The 17,935-nt window shown below is 38.3% G+C and overlaps 1 protein-coding gene across 7 annotated transcripts in view; it reads left to right on the top strand.

Annotated features, from left to right (window-relative positions):
- The window catches only part of LOC137286139 (palmitoyltransferase ZDHHC14-like), a 72,695-nt gene that overhangs the window by 14,641 nt on the left and 40,119 nt on the right, over positions 1 to 17,935 (top strand). For all 7 annotated transcript variants that reach the window (XM_067817813.1, XM_067817814.1, XM_067817808.1 and 4 more), the window contains exons 2-3: positions 4,228 to 4,388; positions 13,623 to 13,781. In XM_067817813.1, coding sequence (XP_067673914.1) covers positions 4,228 to 4,388; positions 13,623 to 13,781 — 320 coding nt within the window. The remainder of the gene's footprint in view (positions 1 to 4,227; positions 4,389 to 13,622; positions 13,782 to 17,935) is intronic.

Below are 17,935 nucleotides of genomic sequence, written 5' to 3'. Positions count from 1 at the left end.
TAGTGCTCTGGCTGTCAGAAGTTGTGATAATGTTCGTGCTAAGATAGCTAGTTTGTGGAAGAGGACAGAGGTCTGAGTGTCATGAACATAAGGTCAGGCGCTTCCATGGGTAATTCTTGCTTTAGTTCTATTTAAGACTAGTGTCTGAATGTGATAATGTCACCAGGAATGGATCCAGGCATGTATTCTTAGAGGTTGATGTGTGGCCACAATAAATGTCAGTTGGTCTTCCGAACTTAAAATATACCTCTTCCCACTCACATTTACACCCTACTTTAGGAGAACGCTCTCATTTAATGAGCAGTTTCATTTAAAATAATTTTCAGAATTTGAGAAAATGAGGACTTTGCAAAAGTTCACAATTTTTGACAAGACAAAACAAGTTGAATATCCTATTTAAATCTCTGTTTCCCCCATTCTGAACTCAAGTAAAGTTCATGTTTGTTAAATACCTTGCAAATTAGATTATAATGTATGGCACCCTTATCATGTGGTTTTATGAAGCGAGTTTGTCTTTATGGCTTGGCAAACCTGACTTTAATCAAGCAAGCTCAAAATTGTGTTTATTCCAAGCATGTCTGATCTCAAGATGGCCAAGTACATGCTGGGGAGCTTTTTCATGAACAAGTTTTATCATGTACTTATTTAGCTCCCAACTGTCACACTGTTGGAGTCATGCATTTATTATATTTGTGATGAGGCATGTCAAGTATGGATGTTCTGCTCCGGCTGCAGAGCGGAGAGTGTGGGTGGAATGCCATTGTCGAGAACTAGTTACCTTGTGGAGGCCCAAGCTGTTTGTTGTAGAATTATTTAATATGAAAGCCATAACAATTCAGTGAATGTGAACAGGGGCCGCAGGTGCAGGTGTATGTACCATCTATATAACAAAAATAAGTTTTCTCTCGGAAGTCTCTGATGGAAAATGAACAGGTAGATGTTTTGATAAATATTGATCAGTTCATGGACAAGATGTATTAGAACTGAGCAGTGGGGTGGCCAAGTGGTTCAAGCATTTGCTTGTCACGCCAAAGATCTGGGTTCGATTACCCGTATGGATACAATGTTTGAAGCATATATAAGGTGACCCGAGACCCTTTTGCTAAAAGTGGCAGAAAAACATACTCATCCATCCACAAGGTTAGAACTGGGCCTTGTTTGATTTGAATGAGGTGGCTTTATAGGTTGGATGGCCTGGTTTGGTAACTTATATGATTGTTGTGTTATTACAACCTGAAGGCCTGGACCCATTTGCACAAAGCCATCTTAGTACTCCCATAGTCTAATACAGACTTATGTTGGTCTTAGTGCAGAGATTGCTTTGTGCATTAATTACCTTGTTTCTTTATTAGACTCAGTTATGGTACAGGATGTTGTCATATACCTGGATAATTGCAGTGTGCAAATTTAATGGGAAGAAGAAAGAAAACAGATTCTCTGAGGACTTGTTCTTGAAAATATGAGGAATTAATTAGTTTAATTAGTTTTGATACAAGTTGCCTGCAATACTGAAGAAATTTTTTATGTATCCCAATACACACATTGAATTAAGTTACATAAAAGCAGTTTGTTTTCATGAGTGAAGTAAAATATTTATTTGTCAGATTATGGTTAGAAGAAAGTGGACTTGTTGCAGAAATAAATTCACAGACAGGTGATGCATAAGTAAATGTATTAGACTCAACATAGATAACAGCTTTGTCCCCACTGAAGATTCTAGGCCATCAGTGTTTCATTTTGTCAAAATGCTGGTTAATTAGTAGAATGTATCCCATGAAGAGATTGATAGTGATATGTGTTTGTCTATAAAAGCAGTAAGTTGTCAAGGTAGCAGTCATGTTTTGAAACTAACTTGGAGTTTGAGTAAAGCAAAAGCAAATAAAGTCTTATCAACCCAAGAAACTATAAAATGAATGAAAGCTTGACCTTCCGTTATTAGCAATAATTATTAAACTTGGCTCAATCTTTGATGTCAAATAATAGACTAAAATCTCATTAAAATATTCCAGATATCATTTGTTTCAAAATTGCATTTGACATGTGCGGTCACCATTTTGCAAAGCATGGATTATCCATTTTGTGAATATTTCATAAAGACAAACAGCATTATGTAATGGATGCTGCATGAGACTACCCAGCAGTGGTATGTCCTCTTGAGGGACAGATACAAACTGTACTAGCCAAACCCATGTGGTCAGGTTTTGTTTTGTTTTGCTAAAAGTGGCCTAAAACCATACTCAATCAAGTTAGTTAGCTTGTTTAGAGATGAATGTGATCTTGGTATTTGAGAGAATTTAGTGTTGCACTACTGATGTCCACCTCTAGTCCGATAATGAAATAAAACAATCCATCTTGCAGATACATTGATCTATCAATATTTTTGCATGTTTGAAATGTGATAAGGCAAGGTACTATACAGTGCATGAGGTGTCTCTGCTACAGAATAGATATTTTCTATTGGTGGTAACAGCTCATCTTGTATATTTGCACACACTCGGTGTAATGTTCTCCAATATGCATCATCTGCTGTTGTTGAAGGAAGAAGCTCTTCCTTAACAAGCCTTGGCTGCCTTCAAGATAGTCATTGTGCTCAGTACAAAGTGCAGTTCAGTGAATCATGCATAAGCATGAGGACAGTGTTGTTTTACTGCGTGAAGCCATTATTGGCCATCAAGCATGTAGACAAGAGTATGTAAGCAGGAAAGGTCATTTTGTGGACTGGTGAAATCTCAGTACATTTGAGATGGAGATTTCTGATACAGGGTCAGAGTGACCAGAAACATGGCATTCAGTTATTCTAGAAGAATAGATTAGTTTTAAGGCCTGTGTCTTCTGCACTATTATAAAGATTGGTTGCCAAAATGCTAAATATAATTGCATTACATAGCTTGAGGGCTAACATCATTATTTTAAGAGGTGGAATTATGAAACTGTGAAGAAAAGAAAGGATTGCTGTCCCAAAAGTGACACATTTGATTCCTTTCCGTATCATACTTATAGACTTGGGAGGGAAGAATGACCTACATTCTTGATATTTAATTCTTCGACTTTTTGGTCTCCAGATTTGGCACAGACATAAACACAGTTATGAAACCTAAAGTAACTTTGTTAACAATGTGTATTGTCAATAGTGTAACCTTTCAGGTTGTGTTTGTTAATTTTCAAGTCGTAATCTACACAAAGTATTCTGAGCATATGATTATCACAGTGGGAGGTAAAGTTATTTTGGAGAATTTATTGTGACCTCAGTCCACTTGCAGTCAGTGGTTGTAGCAGTTGCAGCACAACTATAACTGCTTCTGCCATGTTATAACTGCATCTGATATGACTGCATCTCCCATGATGTAAGTGCAAATACCAATAGTCAGGGCTGTGGATAACATCTGGATATATTGAGTATGTGCTTCCATGGCATTATGCACATCATGTTTTGGTCAATTTGGGGGGATATTCCACATACTGTCTCCAGTTGTCAAGTCACAGAAATTAATCAGTCAATGCTTAGCAGAGTTCATATATCTGTGATGCTGGTATAAATGAAAAATAAATCATACATAGAACTGCAATTCTCTGTTGGGAGTCGTGTCCCCTTATGGCATGCTAGAAACCTATTGCTGTAGGTTCAAATCTTGGTTTGCCAAAATAAGATTTCATGGTTGTTGGCGCCATTCTGGTGCTCTTGAGTTGGTGGCATACATGTGACAATACAACACTTTAGGCTTTCATCCCACTGACATACTGTAATATAACTGGGAGCTTGTTCCAAGTGGCATTTAACCCCTCTCTCTTGCAATTATGCCTAACCTTATGACTTTATTGGCTGCAGCCATTGCAGTTTTTACAGCATTTCTTGAAGCGTCCATTCACCTCCATCATTCAGATTGTAACTTCTTCAGACCAATGCACAACTACATCATCTATTCTTACTGGTATTGACGGCCCTGTTTGTGCAGTATCCTCTGCAGAGTGACATCCCTGACCAGTGACCATTACTTGATATCAAACATATAGCATTGTGCTAAAAGCTGCGACAGACCTCAGTTACTGTTAAATACAGTGTTAAACCATTTCCTGAAATGTGTTTTGTTTATGGATATCGCCTTTTTATTTATGTAACACTGGTGCATGTTTGGAAGAACAGGAAGGATGATGTAAACATAAGCACATGTACATGCACCCCCTCCAGCGGCAAGTTGTGTATTTAATCCCACTTCCTGATTGTTTCAGCTGTGTGTATCTGGCAGTGGAAGTTACTCCAGCAATTCCCGCCATCGGAGGGGCCTTGTTTATATTCGTCATGGCTACATTATTCCGAACTAGCTTCAGTGATCCTGGAGTTATCCCACGGGCAACACCTGACGAAGCTGCAGAGTTAGAGAAACAAATGGGTAAGTGGTACACAAACACCAGCTTATGACTCAGATTGTGAGTTCACCCTCTCTATAGAGTGGAATGGCATCTTCTTTCCTCTCTTTAACATCGGTTGGATGTATGGTTTGGGTTCATAGATGGCCCTGCTGTCTGAAGCAATGCAGTTTGGTATGCTAAACTGTGATCATGGGTCTGAATGCCTGTTTGTGTGATTATGTTTCTTTGTTTGTCAGCACTAATTGTATGTTGTAAACATTTAGGCCTGGATCTCTTTGGGTTTTCCTTGAAAGAGTTTTTCTTCCTCAAGGTCAATACATGTCCAGTGGCATCCATTGCCAATGTCAGTAAATATTTCCTATTTGTAATTAAATGTTTCCTTATTCTTGCATTGTTCGAGTAAGAGTTAGTTTTGAATGCAAGTCCTCAAGAACTGAAGCCTGTTCGATTGAGAATCTTCTATAATGCGAGTCTTCTTTGAACACCAGGGCCCCATTTCACAAGGCTCTCATAAGCTTAAATTCTCGCAACTTCTCTCGTAGCATTCATACCTCATATGCCTTAACAGGAGGTACAAATGCTACAAGAAACATTACAAGATCTTAGGCTTTGTGAAACAGGGCCCAGTACTCTAAAATGCCAGTCCTTTAGAATGCACATCTCTGAGAGCACCAGTATCCTAGAATGCCAGTTGTTAAGAATGCAAGTTTCTGAGAGCAAAAGTACCTTAGAAAGACCCATGAAGATCTGGAGTAGAATAGTCCTTCAGCAAAACATGCTGAACTTATTTAAGTTGTAATTTGAATAATATGATGAAAAGTAACTTTCATAATTCTGAACTGTAGCATTAGACATTTCAAATCCTGTATGATATGTAGTAGTAATAAAGGTTTTAGGATATGGGTTATTCATGAACATCTGGCCTCACAGTATTTATTCACTACCTTTCTGTACTGATACATTTAGCAGTTCATTAGGACACTTTTTAGTCAAAAAGACTATATCAGTGCTCTGAAGTTGTGTTTGTTATCATTTTTATTAGGTTTACTTATATAATTGCTTGTCCTATTGGCCTTAATTTTGCCCCAGAAAGTCTTGAAAAGCCTTGAAAAAGCCTTAAATTTTGGTCTTGAGTTCATGTCGTCTAGAATGCCAGTGCCTCAGTATACAAATCTCCCAGTAAAACAGAGCTCTTTCTTTAGTTCTTTAGAATGACCTGATTGCTGGTGGTTTCTATCTACCACGACAAACTGTAACAATGGTCACTTGTCCAAGCTTGATTCTAATAAGTTTCTTCCCGTTTTTTCCATCTGCCTCTGCTGGTCCCTGTGCTAAAACTTAAATGTGCTTTGATAATACTGAAAGCATGTTTGGCCTAACTCCAGAATCATTTTCGGAAACCTCTGTGTCATGATGGGCCAATGCTGAAGCAGGACTTACTCTTCAGTATGACATGGACTAGGACCAGCCAGGTCAGAGTGACCCAGCATAGGGTGTTTCACTTTAAGTGCTGCAGCATACTTTGTGTCTTCACATTGTATAATGCTAAACCTTGTGTAGGCGTGAACTCACTGGTAGGTCAAGTAGTAGTTATATTATACAATATGTCCTGTGTCTGTTAATTAAGTTCCTTTGTGAATGCTGAGAACTTATTTTATATTTTGTGAAGAAGTATATATTGATGTGTCAGCAGGCATGGAGATGTTTGGAAACACTAAACTCTTGGGTGTTGTATGAAGTAAAGGAGCAAAATAACACACATTTTCATTACAGTATCTATAGCTGGGGACAATGATTGAATGTGAGGTGAGGCCAAGGCTGTGTGTTGATGATAATGAGGAAAGTGAGGTGGATGTTTGGTATTTGCAGCCTTTGTTTCAGTAACACTTTCAAGTTTTTCCCTGCCTTCTGATGTTTGTGATTAACATGACAAAAGGTTGTTACAGATGGAATTTGTAATTATACTTGGCAAAAATGTTTAGCTGAGAATCAGTGAAGATATATCATGAGCCATTTTTTATTATCATATTTTTCATGACAGTTTATGATTTTTTTAATTTAAACAGTTCTGGCTGCTGACAACCCTCTATTGTAAGAATTTATTCACTTTAAGCCTTTTTACATAAATGGTATTTGAATGTAATACTAATTAAAAACAGGCTTTTGGTAATAACAGTGGCATTGTCCGGTTGACATGGTCACTGCATCATGGTTTTAGTACTGTGATGAGGACACTGTGTCTTCAGCCACTTGATAACAGATGTAATTGGCTCATTCTAATAACATACAGCAGACATATACTGTTATTATATAGCTTATTTTCCATTGCCACCAACAGTCAGATTCTATAACCATGGTAACAAAACAACTATATCTACCTACCGGTTCCAGACAACAAAGGAAGCACAATGCCTGTTTGTGAAAATTTCAGTCTCAACCAGGAAAATTCTGTAATGCAGGGTGTAAACCCTGAGGACACAACTTTTTGTGCATGCAGAGCTGTGTAGGGAGGGGGCAACTGTATGTATACATCTCTCTCTCTCTCTCATTGTAAAAATGGTGTCTTAAAGCAAAATTGATGTGTCAGAAGTTAAGAACTCTAAAAGCAACTCTTTCATGAGACACTTGCCTTTCAACATATTGTACATGACACTCAAGTAAGACTGATCTAATGTGACATTAATGTAGCGCATATTAATGTTTTTTGACGTTTATGTGCAGTTGGATGATACCAACTGACGCTGATTCTAAGCCTTGAAATATGATATGGTGCTTATCTTCATGTGTATGCCATTAATTGTCTTATTCAAATCTGAAAATTCTGATTTACCTTATATGGGGCATCTATGTTGTCTTTGAACTGGACAGTATAGGTTTAGTTTAAACTATTTTTTCAGACATTATAGCTTTGAGGTCATTATTTATTTTTTTTAAACGAATGTATTTTAAAGTAAGTATTAGTTATGCTGCTTTTAGCAATATTCCAACAGTATCACAGTGGGGGACACCAGAACACATGTACACATATGGGAAATCCAACCAGGATCTTCGGCATGAGGAGTGAACCGTTAGGCCACTATGCTACCCTAGTATCATCCTACTAATAGGCCCCAAGACTCCAATATATTAACATGACTTTCATGGCAGTAATTGCTCTTAATAATAACACATTTACTTGATTTTGATTTTGTGCAGTAGTTTTGCAACAAATGTAACAAGAGATTATATCTTTTCATTCATTAGCAACAGCTGTGAGTATCAATTCCAGATTTATGATATGTTTGTTCCAGTCAATATGTATTTAGTAAACAGGCGAGTGGTTAATGGATTCATTCATTATGTCGAAGGTCCAGGTTCAATACCCAAAATTTGACCCGTGAAGGTCCCGGGGTAGAATAGGCCTTCAGCAACCCATGCTTGCCATAAAAGGCGACTCAGCTTGTTGTAAGAGGCGACTAACGGGATCAGGTGGTCAGGCTCGCTGACTTGGTTGACACATGTCATCGGTTCCCAATTGCGCAGATCTATGCTCATGTTGTTGATCACTGGATTGTCTGGTCCAGACTCGATTATTTACAGACCGCCGCCATATAGCTGTAATATTGCTGAGTGCGGCGTAAAACTAAACTCACTCACTCACGCAATACCCAAAATTGGGTCAATGTTCAAGCCCATATCTAGTGAGGCTAGCTGAATACTGTTGAAAGTGGCATGTAACTTTGCTCACTCACTTATGAACTAGAGAGCCACACGGAGACTCAGTTTTTGATGATTAGTTGTATTTTGGGGGTACAACACTTTCTGTGGTTGGACAACTCTGAGACACAGCCAATCAGAGTTCAGAGATGTTTGAAGACATTATTGCCACATTTTGTTCCGGAAGCCAGGCCCCATGCTACTAAGTGCAAGTCAGTGTAGTTTCCTGAGTTCCTGATTGGACTACTTTACAGTGCTTAAATCAATCTAATACACGCTGGAATTAATCACCTAATTCAGCCCATTTCCCCTGCTACCTTATGTTGAACAAACCACCTGCCTCCCATGTGTGAGTTTCTTACAGCTGACAACTATTCTTTCATGTGGTATAATGGCCATCTTTGGAGCTCAGTGACTGTTTTCCGACCCAAACACTAATTGAACAAGGGTGGGACGGTTTCAACTGATATTTTAGACATTTACCAAACACATGGAACTTTTGTGAATATGTTGTACTTATTTTGGCAAAATTGCTTTTGGAGGTTCTAGAGCAAAATTGGTCCCCTCTACCAAGTCCTCATGATGAGGGATTCCCCACATGGGTACAATGTGTGAAGCCCATTTTCTGGTGTCCCCCGCCGTGATATTGCTGGAATATTGCTAAAAGCGGCGTAAAACTAAACTCACTCACTCACTCACTCATGATGAGGGTTGGGCTTATGACAGTGACTAGCTTATGGTGTGTAATTGTGTTCATGATGACCCGAATTGTGTTGATGCTGTCTGCTTGTCATGAATCTACTGGTAGCAAGATCGGGTAGTTTACAGGATGGATTCTCATGGTATCCCAGTCATGTGGATCATAATCATAATATGAATTGTTGTTTTTTATCTCGATGCCTCGTCTGTCTGTCTGTTCGTCCATCCGCAATCATTTTGTTTCCGGATCATACTTTTTACACAAAAACCATTCAATATTTTTAGACCAAAATTGATAAATATAATAATCTCAACCTATAGTTGTGCCTTTTGCCATTGACACAGTTTTGGCATTTTTATGTTTTTTGTTATTACAGGGAGCATTTTGGTGTTTGTCTAATGGTGGGGTGGGCTTCGTTTCCGGAGCAGAACTCAAAAAACTTGGTAGATGTGTGTGGCAGCCACCCAAAGTGGTGCCTTTTGCTATTTACAGTTTTTTGTGATTTATTATTTTCAGTTTTAATGGAAATGTTTCGGACTTCATCTCAAAATGGAGGGATGGGCTTCGTTTCCGAAACCATTCAATATTATTCTGCAAAACTTGTTACATACATCAGTTAGAACCTAAAAAGGTGCCTTTTGGTACTTAGCGTTTTTTGTGATAAATTATTTTCTTGGTTTTAGTGGAAACGTTTCGGATAGGCTTTGTTTCCGGAGCAGAACTCAAAATCCGTTCTTTATTTTTCTGCAAAACGTGGTAGATATACCAATCAGAAGCTACAATGGTGCCTTTTGCTAGTTAGAGGTTTTTGTGATTTCTTAGTTCTTCGGTTTCCATGGAAACGATGCAGGCTTTGTCTCAAAAGTGAGGTGTGTGATTCATTTCCAGAGCACATCTCAAAAAGTTCCCAGCATCTATCAGCAAAACTTGGTAGATATATGTAGCTGACCCCAAAGTGGTGCCTTTTGTTATTTACAGGTTTTTGTAAGTTATTATTTTCTTGGTTTCCATGGAAATGTTTCTTACTTAGTCTGAAAATGGAGGGATGGGCTTTGTTTCCAGAGCACAACTCAAAAACTTCTAAATATCTCTCTGCAAAACTTGGCAGATATGTAGGGGAGACCCTAAAGTGGTGCCTTTTGCTATTTTCAGGTATTTGTGATTTATCATTTCCCCAGTTTCCATGGAAACAATTCTGACTTGAAGTGGTGCCTTTTGCTGTTTACAGAAATGGGATTTATATTTTTCATGACTTCCATGGAAACGATTCAAACTTAATCTAAGAAAACATCAAGTAACTATCAGATGATTTGTCCTTTCAAATATGTAGGGGCCGGGGTTGGGGAAATGTCATCTTCTGATGACTTTTGTTTCTGGTCGAGATTCAGACAATACACTGACCTGTAATATGGGTGTAATATTGATGAACGGTGTGTTCAACTACAAGCCTGCAAGCTTGGTAAGACTTGATTATCTAGAGGCTGGTTACATTGATATGGCAGGAATGTTCTGACAGCTGTGTCAACTACCAACTCTGGAACTCTTCAACATTTTGTCCACTTAGTTAATGTGAATGTGATAGACGGATAGTTTATGCTGCAGCAGGTGTACTGATACATTTGCTAAGGGTGACTGACGAGCTGCTGCTCAACAGTGTGTAGTCATAGTAGCTTACACTGCCCAGACAGACTTAAAATGCTTGTGGTGCTAAGATCGTTTTGTGGATCAGTTTCAATCCCCAGTCACATCAGCTCTGACAGGAGTGTTTGGTAGTTCAGCACTGGTGCCTGTTAGTTTTATCTGTCTGACTTTCCTTCCACAAAAGTTGACATGAAATAAATGGAAATGCCAATACCTTTAAAATGAAGTTCAACAAAAATCACTCCATCTCAGGGTTTTGGCATTTACATGTAGATGGGTTTCAGAAGATAGCAAGAAGTCTGTATGGATTGAAACATAGAAAGAAAGTCAAGGGATCATTGACATGAACCAAACGTTGAATGGACCTGCCTCTTGGGTATAGTGTAGAGGGTGTCTGTATAGGAAGATGAAGGTCAATGTTCAGTTTCCAAAAGTTTCCGACAATGTTGCTTGGTTTTATCCTGCATGGTGCTTGGCATTAAGGGTAATGTGAGGACTGTCAGTATTGATGTTCATTGTTCAACATACAACATGCAGACAAATGCACACATATACACTCACACAAGCACACATGCATCCTACCATATGATGTACTATCTTGATCTTGAATGTAACATGAGCTCCATTTTCATCTTTCTCTGCAAATTTAACACTTTGGTGGTCTGGAGTCTCAGCAGCAACTATCAAGGCACCATTTGGAGACATCTGTGGGGATAAGCTGACCTTCATTGACTGCAAGCCAAGGCAATTTGTAGATATTTACGAACGAGTGTGCACCCAGAACTACAAATTTGCACTGTGCCGATAGATCTTTCTCAACCAAAGTTCCATAGGGGATACATAATAACATGAAGGAAATGTACCTCAAGCCTTGTGAAATGAATGCTGGCATGCTGTGCTTCACTGGAAATGGCTGTTACACAATTGTTAAGTTCAATCAAATTCATTGGTTGATTAGACAACCAATTGCTTTATGTGATTTCACATTACAAAGGGAAGCACATTCTGCTCCCCGTGTGGACTTAGTTTGGTGGTTAATGGTCTTACTCTTATGTTGCACTAATCATGAAATGTTACAAAAACTGGGACTGAACCCCACCTTGGAAAATCAAAATATAAATCCTTTAAAATTCCGAAGAATATGTTTTATATATTGGTCATAAAATGGGCATACTAAGGCAGTAAGAGTCTTCTGCAAGCAGTGCACTATTGTCTAAATCATATAAATCAGCCAATATCAAATTGTTGTAAAAAATTGGACAGGTTGAATAGTTGCCAGCAGTCAAGTAGTCAGCCAGCTTTGACCAATAACATGAATTGTCTGTTTCTCTAAGGAAGCTGGAAATACATTAAATTCAATAGGAACAAATGCTTGTTTATAGCAGAGTAGGCCTTACTGGATTCTATCAGGCAGTTGATATAGATTTATGTGGCCAGCTTCTTATTTCATTACAGTGTATAGAATTCTTAAGAGACTTTGTGATAATGATATAGAGCGAGATAGGATGCTGGCTATCAGTGGATGCTCAGCAACATAGCATTGGCGCTGTAGGCAGAGAAGCAGTGATGGAGAAGCTTGTCATTTTGGGGCAGTTTACTGTTTCCTGATGTTTTATACTCTGTTAAATGGTAATAAATGTGTGTTGCAGTTTCCATCTTCTTGCTTGAATTACCAATAGGGTGGGCATGTGTTGGCAGTCATTGTACTCATGGGATTAAGAGGTTTTATTTTGGCAATTTGGCTCATTAGAAATTGGTAAGTTGAATTTAATTGTGTCATTGTTGAGCTTACCTGTGATCTGCTACAATTCATGAATGCAACATTTAAGTTATGGATGTATTGTACTGAAATATGTTACACTGAGCAATGTAAATGAGGATTATCAAGTTGATTAATGCAGACAAAATGATTTATTTCTTGGTAAATTGAGACATTTGTTTGCCTGACAGATTCTGGTAGGAATGATGCCAGCTGGTTTGGTATGAAGTCAACAGAACTTTTTGTGACCCTCTCGATAGCCTTGGTTCATCATACTAAAGGCTTGGTTCTGAGTATATTGATTCAATGTGAGAAGTTCATTTGTAATGTCCTGAACAGTTTTGGGGATTTCAGGTTTTGCCATTAACATTTCAAGTGATAGATGATATCTGGTAAAAAAAATATTAAACATATTACATTAGTATTTATATTTGTATTGTTTCACCTAAAATCTACACTGAAATTCATTAATGAAACATGTTTCTCATTGTAATTAATTGACATAATTGACAAATGCGGAAGTGATTTTTCTATTACGTTCTTATAGCAGCACTTTCCATGGCTACAAAGCGGTAGCTACTGGCTGACTTTGATATCATCAGATTTACTTTACTTTGTAGAAAACAGGACCTGCATGTACATTTTCTGTAAGTCAGTGTCAAAGACTTGAGCTCAGAATATGCAACTACACTGATCACAAAACAGAAAACTTTTTGACAATAAAATGACCAGATATTTTGCCTCTATTTAACCCCAGTACTGACAGTAGTGCACTCACTCGTTTACTCACTTACTCACTGGAGCAGCATGTCAGTTTGTTCATAATTTTGCTGAATCACACAGAAACTTGATCCCTGCAACCGAGCTTGCGTTGACAAATAAGGGGATTGGTGGTCACGATGAATGATAGATATGAATATATCTGTGTTATAGCATTATAAAGGACCAGTGCGTGACTGCAACAGACTGATAGCAGAATATTCTCTGTGATAATGCTATTGACCACATGATGGTTTTGTTTGCCTTGGTAATAGACAAGATCCTGTCATATAGTTTATATTGCTTAATATGGTACAAACATTATTCTCACAGTAGAGAATCCTGCTCAGGGTCTTATATTCAGATATGTTCTAATTACTTTGAAATTGCTATCCATGCTTGATAGTCAAGAATAATCAAGAATGATTTGTTTCTACAAAGTCTGTCAATGCGATGATGTTATGTGAATCTGTATGAAAATTACGTCACTTTTTTCTAGAACACGAAATACAGCTTTTGTGTCCTTTGAGGTTAATCTAAACATGTGTTCATTTGATAAATATTTCTAAATGTTAATCAACTAACCACAAAACAACTTTTGACTTTTGTCAATCTTGTGTACCCATACAGAAACTGAATTCTTTTGCTACATTTGTCTGTATGTTATTATGACTATGATTATGACTGTTGTCTTTGCAGAGGTTCCCAATGCCAGTTCTCCTGGGACCTACCGCCCTCCGCCTCGTACTCGGGAGGTGGTCGTCAAGGGACAGGTTGTCAAGCTCAAGTATTGCTTCACATGTAAAATATTTCGCCCCCCTCGGGCTTCCCACTGCAGCCTTTGTGATAATTGCGTTGGTAAGTATATAATGTCTGCGTTTTTGTTTCATGTATGCGCCTAACTTCCATGTTTCCCTATATACTGTGGTGATTCGGGTGTCAGAAACCTGCAGGAATTCTGTAGGGACCTATATTTGTAGTTTACCAAGGGTACAGTGTCTTCTCCGCACCTTACTGTTAGTTGTAAAATCTATCTTGCTAACTTATAGGAATTGCAGCATACTACTATTTATTTGCAACCTTTGCTGGTTGTAAAAACAGATCTTAATGGATGGTGTGGCCCAACTCAGTGTCTTGGTTGACTGCATGTCATTTCATAAACTTTGGCCATGTTGATGTCTTTGATGCTTATGTTCAGTCACTGGACTATTTGTTCCACTTTGGTCACAACAGACTGCAGTCTACAGTTGGCATATCTGGGAGTTTGGAACTGAAGAAACAAAGGGGTTCAGAATCTGGTCCTCGATGTCTTGTGCTAATTTTATATAGCTCATCAGGCGCTAAGTGATTTCACACCTATGACTATTTTAACTTCAGCTGTTTAAGGTTTAGTAGTAGCCTAGTTGTGTGCCATTATACTCATAGGTGTTACATGTCTGGTCCACACCTATATATTTACAGGTGTAGGTGCATGCAACGTATCTGGATGCTTTGAAGAAACTACATTCTGAACAAGTTTTCACTCACAAGTGTTCAAGATTTAGTTTGACTATCAAGGGAACCTTGTCATGTACATTTTTGTACAGGCTACAACTTCAGGGTCCCTAGATTGAAATACTAAAGGAGCAGACGTTAGAACCTCCAGATTCCCATCTTAGTTTCAGATTTCTTGTATATTTTGTTATTTGCTGAAGGGAGATTTTACCGTAAATAGTTTTGTATTGATTTCTGTATATTTATTCTAGAGGTATGATGAATTTTGTTCTAATATGATGAATCGTGTAATAAATTGTGTATGATACTGGAATCTATTTACATACAGTTTCTGATAAATGCTAAGAAAATTGTGAGGAGGTGTGCAGGTTTATATATAGATGTATTCACTGCTTATTCTCAGGGTCTAGGAAACATGATTTGAGAGATGCAGTGCTTTCATCCACTTGTTAATGTTATTGATTTAATAAATGATAGTGTCCAATCGCTTGTGTTTGTGTGGGACATATACTTTGAAGTCTGTTATTTAATGACTGAACATTATGTATTGACATGTAGAAACACGGAGCACTGACAGAGCTTCATTGATCCAACCCATCTGATGTGCAAAGAGAATGGTGCATGCTAGAGTCGGTGTTGAAAAATTGATATTTTGTCAGTAAGTTTGACCTATATCTGCAGTTCCTCTTTCTGAGTGGGAAGGTTTTGGTCATTGATTTTTGGGATAAATATCTGATACTGACCTTTGTGTTTTCTTGGTGCAATATAGCGTGTGTTGGATCTAAGTGGAAGGGTAGGATTTTAGTCTCAGCTGTGTGTAAGCAGGTGTTCATGGTTAATATTCTCCTCATGTGATTCAGATACCAGTGGAATGTCCCTCACATGTTACTGAATACAAATTGTGATCAGGCTAGATGTTGACGCAATATAGATAAGAGCACCTGATAAGCTGGGTGAAGGCAGTCACTATTACCAAATAAAATTGGTTTCTTGCGTATTCACACACAGGAACAATTTGAAACACTGCATAATTACATTTATTCTTCAGCTCCATATTGATTCTGGTTTAGAATTGGTCTCTTGGAACCCATGTTTGTTTCAAATGACAGTTGATCTGGTTGTTAGTTGGGCACGGAAAGTTGTTCATAGTATCAATCACTTGTTTGTTCAGCTCAGACTTGATAATTTACTGACAACCTTCATGTTACTGCCATTTGTGGAGTGCTGGATTAAATCAAAGCTTGAAGTAAGTTTGGGTTATTGAAGTAAATTATACTGGCGTCTCCTATTCTTGCGGTACTTACGGATATCGACTGAAAAAATAATACAAACAGTTCTTTTCGTATGCATGCTTGTTGTTTGAGGAAGAAGAGATTCTCCCTCTAACATCTGCATCTATCAACTGCTTGAACCATCAGGTGTATTATCGCACGTGAGCTCGATGAAAAACATGGTCGTCCATCACTGACTTTTCAAGGCGTTCCCCATTCTCGCGGCATAACAAGGAAGTAATGTTATTAGGTGTAAGGAAGGGGAATCTTATCAGCAAGGGCGGGGAAAAGTTATGATTTTTCTAAGCTGGCTACAACCCACGAATATTCGTTATATTGCAAAATTTTGATAATTCACAGACTTGGGCCACTTCCTAGTTACCGGCCAGTGGTGTAAACAACCGATAAGTATCACGCATCACCGATCTCGGCAGAAAATGCATTTACTGCGAAAATAAGAAACCCGCAAGAATAGGAGGCAACCCTATATTACCCAAAATATTTATCCTCATTAATATCATAAATGTGGAGAAAAATTAATGATTATCAATATGAAAATTTAGTCAAAGGTAGTATCTTTCATAAACTATCACAATTAAAGCTTTAATTTACTCATAATACACAAGTTAAATGGGTTTTTATTTAGTAAGTTCACACTAGATTATATTTCCAAATATATAAACAAATATGTTGCCACAAGTTATCAACATTGTCTCCTATTAAAACAGCATCCCCAACTCAAAAGTGATAAGGGGATATAATTCTTGCGCAAGTTTACCCCAGGATAAATGTTTATGTGGCCAAAATATCATGAAGAAATATTAGAAGCAAGATGAAGGGAAATAACTACGTACCATAAAAACTAACAGACATGCTCCTACTGCCACATCCCATCACATAGGGTATGTGCACAAAGGTATCCAACCTCTTTAAATTGAGTAAGATAATGAAGAGTTGGGAGAGAGTGCGTGTGTTTTTTCATGCAGCTTTTAGCAATATTCCAGCATGTCATTTCAGGAGACACCAGAAATGGGCTTCACACATTGTACCCAAGTGGGGAATTGAACCTGGGTCTTCATCGTGACAAGCTATCACTTTAATCATTAGGCTACCCCACCGCCCTGGGTGATTTGGGAGATTCAGAGGATATGTAAAATTGCTTCGTTTAGGGCATTTGCTTTGCAGAGAGGGTTGGGTGGAAGGGAAAATAATGGTGATCTAGGACTGTGAGACAGATCATAGTGTTTTATGAAATGTGTTTTAGTCTTCACAACACTAATGGCAGTTACAGATTGCGCATGCAGCCTGCTAATCAGACTTTGTGTTGACTAGGGTGACTTATGTTGCTATTTACAGCATGAAGGATGAAGGGTGTCAGGTAACAGTCCTGGAACACCCAAGTGGGGGTAGTCATGTGACAAAATGCATGAGACCAGGTCCCTGATGTTTAATCAAATGTTCACAGATAGTGTGGCATTGCCTTTGGAAAACAAAGTCGATGGTATATTGTTCAATATTTTGTCAGCTTTAAGATTTGTTAGAAATAAGCATCATGATTATCGTTATCATTCTAAGGAACATGTGAAATTACTGGTATTGTTCTGTGTATCCTTGAGACATACAATCAAAGCATGCTTTGTGTATAAGCCAGGACCAGCAAACTAGTGACTGAGACCAAGGGCAACAATCCACCTACACCCTGACTGGGTCGTTTGATTGAGACAGTGTTAACAAGTGAATGTTGCAGTGTTGGAGTATGCTGTCCAGTAGTGAGGGAGTGAGCAATGTCAGGGTGGGGGACACCAGAAATGGGCCTCACACATTGTACCCATGTGAGGAATCGATCTCAGATCTTCAGCTTGACAAGCAAGCACTTTAACCACTAGGCTACCCCACCACTGCTATGGTGTTCATTAAGAAACCAAACCTAGGTGTAGCCCTTGTGAGTCAGCCTTCACCTGCCATTGACATTTTGTATTTTCATTGAGGGATAACTATCTGGTTAAGTTGAGGGATGGGGAATGAATGTTTTCCAGAGTTATGGCCCTTGTCTGATGTTTTGGACATGGTGCACAGCCCCATCAAACGGACAGGCATTCTCCAAAATCATTGTAAACCACCTTTTGATTATACAGTGTATCTTGATGTGACTTTGGATATCGATGACTTTTGTTTTCAAGTTAAATCCCTATTCTGTAAGTTGTTGCATTTCATGATTTACATGTATCATTCAGTCTAATCATGTTT

This window comes from Haliotis asinina, chromosome 6 (genome assembly GCF_037392515.1).
Source record: "Haliotis asinina isolate JCU_RB_2024 chromosome 6, JCU_Hal_asi_v2, whole genome shotgun sequence".
In the NCBI taxonomy this organism is placed as follows: Eukaryota; Metazoa; Mollusca; class Gastropoda; order Lepetellida; family Haliotidae; genus Haliotis; species Haliotis asinina.
The sequence above is the reverse complement of the archived record's forward strand: the minus strand, read 5'-3'. Positions and strand labels throughout refer to the sequence as shown.